Source organism: Pseudomyrmex gracilis, unplaced genomic scaffold (genome assembly GCF_002006095.1).
Source record: "Pseudomyrmex gracilis isolate BER0280 unplaced genomic scaffold, ASM200609v1 scaffold_145, whole genome shotgun sequence".
In the NCBI taxonomy this organism is placed as follows: Eukaryota; Metazoa; Arthropoda; class Insecta; order Hymenoptera; family Formicidae; genus Pseudomyrmex; species Pseudomyrmex gracilis.
The window spans coordinates 45,098-54,147 of record NW_018020729.1 but is presented as its reverse complement, the minus strand read 5'-3'; the positions used below and the strand labels follow the sequence as shown (position 1 = coordinate 54,147).

At 45.0% G+C, this 9,050-nt stretch overlaps 1 protein-coding gene across 3 annotated transcripts in view; it reads left to right on the top strand.

Annotated features, from left to right (window-relative positions):
- Window positions 1–9,050, top strand: part of LOC109857132 (synaptogenesis protein syg-1-like) — a 297,399-nt gene that overhangs the window by 253,578 nt on the left and 34,771 nt on the right. For all 3 annotated transcript variants that reach the window (XM_020433160.1, XM_020433159.1, XM_020433158.1), the window contains 2 exons: window positions 2,353–2,463; window positions 4,551–4,760. In XM_020433160.1, the coding sequence (XP_020288749.1) occupies window positions 2,353–2,463; window positions 4,551–4,760 (321 nt within the window). The remainder of the gene's footprint in view (window positions 1–2,352; window positions 2,464–4,550; window positions 4,761–9,050) is intronic.

Sequence of the window (9,050 nt, the reverse complement as noted above, 5' to 3'; positions counted from 1 at the left end):
GTTTAATCTATTATTTCAAAAGACATTTTTTGATAAATATCTTTTGGCAAACATATAGTTCGATTGCTCGACATATGTAGATATTCCACACACGTCAAGTTCACATGTGTGGAGTATTGCCTTATTCCACATACTGATCGCCGGCCTTGCGCGCGTCCGCGTTAATCCAGTTTATTTCCTACATTCGGTTCGTCGGTTTTAATTCGTTCTGCTCGAACGTACATATAATATCTCCGCGCGCGCGCGCGCGCGTTTCAAGATAATTTATAAAACGAACGGGAAGAGAGAAGAAGAGTGAACTTTAGCTTCGCGACGTGCGTAAGGTCATCGTGGCCTTTCCGCTCTTGACACGCGCGGTGATCGAAAGAAAACAGCGACACGTGATGCCGCTGATGATATTTGTGGTAGGTATGCGAGAAAAAAATAATTAACATTGTCACTTAAAATATCAAACCAAGCTGAACTCTGTATAAAGTTTATAGAGATTGAACTTAAGCGCGAAACTAACGTAGGAGTTCATAATCGATTCGTCCGAGTGGGGATTCGCTCGCTCCCGCTGTAAATTTTCATATAGAGCAGCCTGTTTCGTTTTTGGACGGACATCCGACGTGTTTCCCGACCGCGACTGCAAGCCTATATCTTGGAGGCAATACGCCTTTCTCCGCGCTACTCGCTTTCTGACGTTCCGACACGCCGCTATTTCCGATATTCAATTGCCGACGTTTACACGCCACGGCAGACTTCCTCATCCCACACTTGGCCTTCCCCACCCATCCGCGTGTCGGAATCAACTATACACGACTAGCGATTCCAGTTTCCCGCGCAAATCCCTCTTACGTGCCCTTTTGATACCCTCGCGCCGCATTGTTTCCTCGCACGCAAAATGCTTTATTGCGCGCGCGGTAGGTCTGCAAAGAGAGAGAGAGAGAGAGAGAGAAAGAGAGAGAGAGAGAGAGAGAGAGAGAGAGAGAGAGAGAGAGAGAATTACTGGTGTAATAACAGGTTCGCAAGTTTATCTTGAAAAGGATCACGATGCTAATTCAGTTATGGAAAAGACGCTTCCCGCTTGTGTACACAACCGCTCGAAAGTGGTTTTTAAAAAATTACCGATTTGCAAAATTGACGTTGAATTGATGTTCTATGTGTCTTGTCAATCGACATCTCTCGTGCAAGACATATCTGTTTTGTGCACGTGTTACCATCTTACGGTTTCTTTAAATCGTGTTTCTCGCGAGAAACTACATTGCGCCGAAAGTCATCACGATTCAAGTCTTCGTGCTGGTTCACTCAACTGTGCGAGTTTCCAGCGGTTTCCACCTGCAACGCCTGTACAACTGCTCGTTCGACTATTTCGTGCGGCGCGCGAGAGCATCGTGAATTACTCTTCTCCCCGAACGCCACTGACTTACATCGAAAGTTCCCTATCTGCACTTAAATAGCTCGCACTGATGTCAGATACGGTCAAACTCTCGAAGAACTGCCACTCGAACGATTGGTTGCGTATCTGTGTCGGAAAACGCACACGTACATGACGTTTGAATTATGCGAAAACTGTCGTATCTTTTCGCAGTAATGACGCGAACAATATCTTTATTTTGTATCGCGCGACGCAGAGACAATTAAAAATCTCGTTACGTAATAAAAATGTTTGTCTACTTTTTTTCACGACTCGCACGTGTGTGATTGTATATAAATATATAAAATATATACGTACGTATCTATGTGTATACAGAGTGCTTCAGAAATAAATGGCCAAACTTTGGTATCGTATTCTACTCTCCCTAAGGATAAAAAAAAAAAATCATATAAGCAGAAGAAGTTCGGAAACTCTTCCTTTTCGAGATATGCCACGCTTTTTGTTTGCGAGGAAATATTTTAGAAATGCTTACAACTCACTTAAGGAAATTGCTGAGAAAATAGTTTCCTTCTGCAACAATACGACGTTTCGGGAACTGTGAAAAACGTCCAAAAAGTCCTGAAGTATTTCGAATTCTGTCACAGTTTATACCTCGGAAACGAGGATTTTCCGAACTTATGTTTATACGATCTTTTTTCATCCTTACTGAAAGAATAGAAAACGATAAAATGGCCAAAAACCACTTTATTTCTGAAGCACCCTGTATATCACCGATAAATAAAATATATTTAATAACACACAACACAACACACACACACACACACAGACAGACACACGCAACATGTAGTTATTTATAACTTTTCTTTTCATCTTCCTTTAGCAAAGTATTGATCTAAAATAATGATTTTGCCTTTCCCCTGTTAACGTCCGGGAAATTGATATTTATTGCAACAAGCTTGGCATTTTATCTTTCTCTTCTTCGCTTGCTGTTACAGAACCGCCACAGAAGCCAAACATTATCGACGAACAAGGTAGTCCCGTCGGATCAGTCGCCGGCCCTTACGAAGAAGGCGGTGACATGAGACTGCAGTGCCTCGTCTCTGGGGGTAAGTCCTACTTTCAGTAATGAGAGAAAGAGATAGACAGAGAGACACACAGAGAGAGAGAGAGAGAGAGAGAGAGAGAGAGAGAGAGAGAGAGAGAGGTCGAATGAAAATAATACATCCGTGAGTATATTCTCTTTCGGAGAAAACGGCCTCGTAAATACGGCCGCGAAAAAGCTGGGCGGAATAATTGGTACGACCGGTGGGAAACGGATTTCTCTGCTTTTCCCTCTCTTTCTCTTTCTCTCTCTCTTTCACTTGCAACGTTCTCTTGCATGTAAAACAGCCCGCGATCCGCGTTTATGCCCGGAGACCGGGATAGAACCCCCGGTATTATTCTTAGTTATAGCGCCTAATTAAAACTTCACATGACCGCATTCTGATGTCGCGGATAAAGAACATTCTTTTTCCGAGCTGCGACATCATAGCCCCGCAAAGTTTTTTCTTTTTCCGCTTCAAATCCAACGTGACCTTCTCGCTGCTGCAGTTTGTATCGCGCGAGACAATCTCTCTTTTTCTCTGTGACAGCCTTACTCTGTTGCAAAAACATCAATCCTGAACCGCGTTAAACGCGCGATACATATAATCCGAATATTATCTTGCTACAAGATTTTACGGGATTTTTCTTTTATGTGTATATATGTATATATATATATATATATATACACATATATCATTCACACATCCTTCGCGTGTACATACAGAAATTAAAAGAGCTTCCTCGTGTTTCCCCGGATCGTTAAACGCCTCGAACAAAGCGTCGGGTGTTTTTAGCGACTGCACGTCACGTGGAGTGTACATTCTCGTTCGACGCTCCCTTTTATTCTATTACATTTTAATATCCGGACGGACACGCTGCTGTCGGCAAGGCGAAGGCAATAACGATAATAAATTTATTTTTATTACCTCGCATGCCGCCACCCGAGGGACCCAGAGAAACTATACCCGCGCCGCTCTCTTATACACTCTCTTCACCGCCGCCTACAATTCCGCTCTTCTCAACCCCTCCCGGGGTGCAAGCCATCTACCGGCGTCGTTCCCCCCGCCGCGTGTTTTTCTGCTTGTCCCTCCTGAACGAAAATAGGTCCGGTAAAAAATAATGAGGTCGCCCCGACACAAGCTAGACCGCTACCTCCCGACTCGCCGCCTCTCTTTAACGGGATATTCAACCCTCGGGGGATTATCCGCACGCAACGACCATTATGAATTATGAATTAACGCGCACCGCGAAGAGAGCCTATATACCGATGTGGCAAAGCGAAAGGGAGGGGGGGGACAAGAGAGAAAGAAAGAGAAAGAGAGAGTACACGTATATGCGCGGAACTCGGTAAACGCTCTTGCGGAGAAGTGGTATAAGATAGGGAGAGAAACACGCGCGCGATATATTGCACGGATAGTGTTACCGATATACCGATACCGTTGGAGTAGTATCGCGAATAGTTTTTTCTAACGGGGCGGAAAATGTGTCGATACATAAGCTCGTTCTCGAGACAGTGTAAAGCAAAAGGTTGAATAATATATGCAGAGCTTCGTACTTTGCTTCTACATTTGCAGAAAAAAAAAACAATTTATTCGTTCTTTTTTTTTTTTTTTTTCACGCGAAGTTGTGCCGACAAATTAATGATATTCCTCAAAACAGCCCGAAAGTAGATGTAAATATATTTATTTTGTATTAAAAAAAATAAAAAGAGACGAAAATGTCACAAAATAAATTAATTATCTAATTGCAATGTGTTTATTCAGAATCCAAATGGAAAAATAGTATTTTAAATGAAACGCACGTATCTTGTGTTAATTAACATTATTACTGACATGCGCTCGCGCGAGCGTGCGCGTTTATTGAAGAACAGATTGAAAAAAATACGCGCGAAGGGGTGAAAATATAATATTACTTACCTCTGCCGTTATATCGCGTACTTTAAATATTATTAAAATTCCACCACACGACGAGTGTGTATTTTAGACCCGTCTGAAAAAATATTCGATGATATTTTTGCTCGCATAGGAAATCTTTTTTTTTTTTTTTTTTCGACTGTTTCTCTCGCGTATTTCGCTTGTGTGAGAAAAACTGTCGCAACTTCTGTTTGCAGGTCGCCCCGAGCCTACGGTGAGATGGTGGCGCGGACAGATGCTCTTGGACTCGAAAGACGAGAAATCGAGCGAGTTCCCAAATCTGCGCAGAAACACATTGGTCGTCAAAGAATTAACCAGAGCGGATCTTCACGCCGTGTTCGAGTGTCAAGCGAACAACAACAACATCAGTCTGCCCGTATCGACGTCGGTAGCGATCGAGATGTATCGTAAGTATTTTTTCTCGCAAATTTCGCGCAATTTCTCTCAACCAATGCGACCTTCATCGTGCGAAAAATTAAAAGTCATTTACCGCAATTGTATTTTAGCGCAAAGTCTACACCCAAGTTTTTGACGCGTGTGATTTTTTTTGTCTTTTTGTTTACGTCGAATCGATAAAACAGACAGATCTATTTTGCGAAATTGTGTATTTTGTTGATTCGCAAAAATATTGAAAACAAGAAAAAAGTAAGTGCCTCCTTACGTGATTTTACGCGTGAAGCTTAAGAGGCGGCAGATAACTGAAACTCTCTCATGAAGCTCCGTAGTTTCGTTGTTGCGCCGTAGTTACAAAGTGTACCACACCGCCTGCGGTCTCTCAGGAGGATAAATCCAAAGGGTACAATCGATCCGTCCGCCCGTTCGCCCGTCCGCCCGCTTGCTCGCTCGCTCGCTCGCCACCGTTTCCTACTCTGTGAATCGGCGCAAAAGGAATGCATTTGCGAATCGGACCAAAGGGAAAATCTGCGTTGTCGAGTAAACGAAGCTGAATACCGAAACGGGAAAGTATTTAACTCAGCTCGAGCTTCGGCACCGCGCGCAATTCCGTTTATTCCGCAGCCACGTGTTTCGCGATTTCTTCTTTCTCTCTGAGGTTTCTATGCGCCTCTTACTTTAAAACGCGAGAAACGTTACATAATGCACAGCGTGAATTTTTCTTTTTTTATGCTAATCGCGAAACATCAAGCAGAAAATTTAAATTATTTCGAACCGCACACACGCGCACGCGCGCGCTCGATATTCTTTTATTTATTTTTTTTTTTTTTTTGATATATGTATTTACTTTTCAGTCTCTCTGTGTGTGACCCAAATTGTTCAATCTCCGCGGTAGGACACGCAATTGATCTGTCGACAGAATAACAAACCGTGCCCTTGTATCGCCAATATTTATAACAAATATCGCAATTCCGACGAAATAGCCTATCCGAGCACGTCGTTCGACGACGCAATTTGTCTGGGAAGTTATTCCGGGACGAGTAAAACATATTACGTTTTCGCGAAATATGGCGAAAGAAAGAAGGGAAGGAAGAACAAAAAAAAGGGGGGAAGGAAAGCGGAGGGAAAGCAAGCGCGATGGGAAAAGCGCGAGGCAAAATAAAATCGAAGGGTGACGCTACCGAAGAAGAGGAACCGAAACGCATAATGTTTTCCGATAGAGCCGACGGCGATGTTGAGAGGAGGAGGAGGAACTGCTGCTGCGAGAGCTCTCGATTTCGGTAGCTCTCGGATTTTTATTAAATTCCAGGAGATTTCGGTTCATCCAAGATCGCGCAGAAAGTCATCGCGGTTGCTTTAGCTTCCACTCTCGCGCGTCTGTCCGTGAGTCGCCTGTGCGACAGGAGTTCACTCGAACTTGAGCTCGCACACCCCATTTTCGCCGATGCTCATCGACGAAGCGTCTCTCCTCGGTCTTATTATCTTCTCAGAATCGGATATTTTATTCAGTTTTTTGCGCGTCTATCGGCGATGTTTTCAGTCCAGAGGACGGCTGCTAACGTCTCTCGCAAAGAGGATTATTATACTTTTAGTAGAAAAATTTCACGTTAAAAACACGCGGACGCGAAGAGAGAGAGAACACGTTTAGAAAATCGATATATCGTCGTATTTTTCGCAATATCAATATACGGAGAAGAGAATTCTGAAGAAACGTTTACAACAATTCAGAGAAAGAAATAAATTATCAAAATGCAAAATGTCAAAATACGATCCGACATTGAAGGTGACAAAAAAAAAAAAAAACAGCGCGATATGTTCCACTTTTTTCGCAGAAGTGGAATATTTGCGTTGACACGCGTTCGCGCGTGGATGTGTGTGTGTGTGTGTGTGTGTGTGTGTGTGTGTGTGTGTGTGTGTGTGTGTGTGTGCATGTGCACGCCATATATGACAACAACGGTAATAAAAACGTCAATAGGCACTCACTTTTGGCGAAGTGATAATACGCGTGCTTCTGTGAGAAAAAAAAGCACGATTTTCATCGAGGTGTGGAATTTACGAGAGGAGGCGAAGTCGACGGACATCTATTTCGTTCGGCAAAATTATCGAAAATCCATCCTTCTTTTTGTTTGCTCCGAAAAGCGTCCTTCGCTTTTCCCTCCACCACTCCCCCCCCTTCTTTTTTTTTATTGGGCACGTGCACTTAACGGCGTACGTACGTACAACTGCAACCAACGATGAGCAAGAGCGAGTGGTTTTGGAACGAGTACATATATATATATATATATATTGGTAAAGCGCGTCAATTATTATCCTTTCGCGCACAGACAAACATTTGAAAATCACTCACGCGCTCCGTGCGACACGGTCGGTTCGATTAAACTCTCTCGGCGACCTAATTTTCATAACACGCGCGCATCCGCGCGTGTCGCGAGCAACGCCGTTGCAATTCCGCTTTCACGTCGGGGATATAGGTATATTCGAGTAATGGCGCGTAATGCGTCCATTACGCGGGCGGTGTGCGTCTTCCGCGAAAACGATACCTATTCCGCGAACGCGGATTTTTATCGTCTCCGCGCATACTTGGCGTCGCGCCAACCAACGCGCCGGCAAATGAATGACGAACGACGGGCCTGTGGCGTGGTCGATAAGACGTCGGTCGGACATTTTCATTCTTTTTGGCTCGATCGCGAAAATAGGTGTAAAATATCAACGGCGATACTCGTCGCCGTTACGTTCATACGTTCTTATCCGCGTGTTGCGGATATTGGTGATCGATCGACACACTGAAGGGGGGTCGATCCGTATCGTTAGGTGTCGGTGCAAATTGTTGCATACCGTGTTTTAGTGGTGATTACAATAAATCGCGTACGAGCACTTCGCTTCCTACTACCGGAGTCGCTTTTATCGCTTGCTACTCCAGTGTGTGTGTGTGTGTGTGTGTGTGTGTGTGTGTGTGTGTGTGCGAGCTTCCCTTCCTTTTCGCCATAAAAGCTCGACGTATATACTCGTACCTTTCGCCGTATCGCCCCCACGGCCGATGTGATGCATGCCTGTCGTAAAAATGTAAAGATACGGTGTTAAAAAAAAAAAAAAAAAACAACGCGAGGAGGACACGGACGCACTTTTTTTTAGCGACGCACGCGCGCCTTATGTGGCTCTCGCGCGCATAATTGCAAGCCGTTATCATCAACCCGTCTAAAAGTTAGCGAAGTAAAGCGGATTTTGCATTCAATTATTTTTAATTGGGCGAAGGGGAGTTCACGACCGACGACGGCGTCCCGCTGCAACGCGCGCGCTCGTGAAAAACTGCGATACACACACACGCGCGCGCGAGCGTCAAGTTATAGGTATCTCGCGCGCGCGCGCGCGCGCGCGTGCGGCCATTAAGCAGAAAACGGCAGTTTCGAGCTCTTATCGATCTCGAGGAAATCGCACGAGAGAGAGAGAGGAGAGAGAGAGAGAAAGAAAAGATTACGAGAGAAGAATTGCGAACGGTAATTGCGCGACTTCGCTCCGCGCGCTCGAGAATTGAAGTGAAGAAAACGAGAAACGTCCCGCTCGTACGTAATCCTCACGGCAAAATTTCGCTGATCGCGCGTAGAGTATAATTCGCGTTTACGTCAGCGATGCGTAAGTAAAACACACTCGATGTGTCGTAACTTAAATATTTGCACGATCAACACGATTACCTAACAACAGTTTTACTCTCGCGCGCGAATAATTTTCTGCCTAAATTATCACGTACCGTTCCGAAATGAGAGGCACAACACGCGCGATGTCTTTCTCTCTCTTTCTCTCTCTCTCTCTCTGTCTCTCTCGCATGTGGCCTCTTCCTTCCCTCCCGCGTCCACCAAAAATACACGCTGGACATAATACATAATTCACCGCTGTCGCGATTTAACCCGTCCGATATGCAAATAAGTCCTCGGACCAATTCCGCAAAAGGGAGAGAAACGCGAAACGAACATAATTATCCGGGCCGCGCCATTACCCGGTCTATCGGCTTTAATTTCCGCTTTACGTTTCGCCGAATAACGCAGGAAATAAGCGGCGCAACCGCCGCGCCCGCCGCGCCGCGTGTACACCTCGCCATCACCCCTCGGTAAACGGCGCGCGGGGAGAGAGGTATGGTGTACATACCTATCTCTCAGGTATTATACTCACGGGCATCACTCGCATAGGCATTACGCCACTCTACGAGTTTTATTGCTCGGTGCTAAAGCCCTCGCTCGTTCTCTTTCGACGTGAGGCAGAGGCAGAGCGAGACAGCGAAAGATAGATAGAGAGAGAGAGAGAGAGAGAGA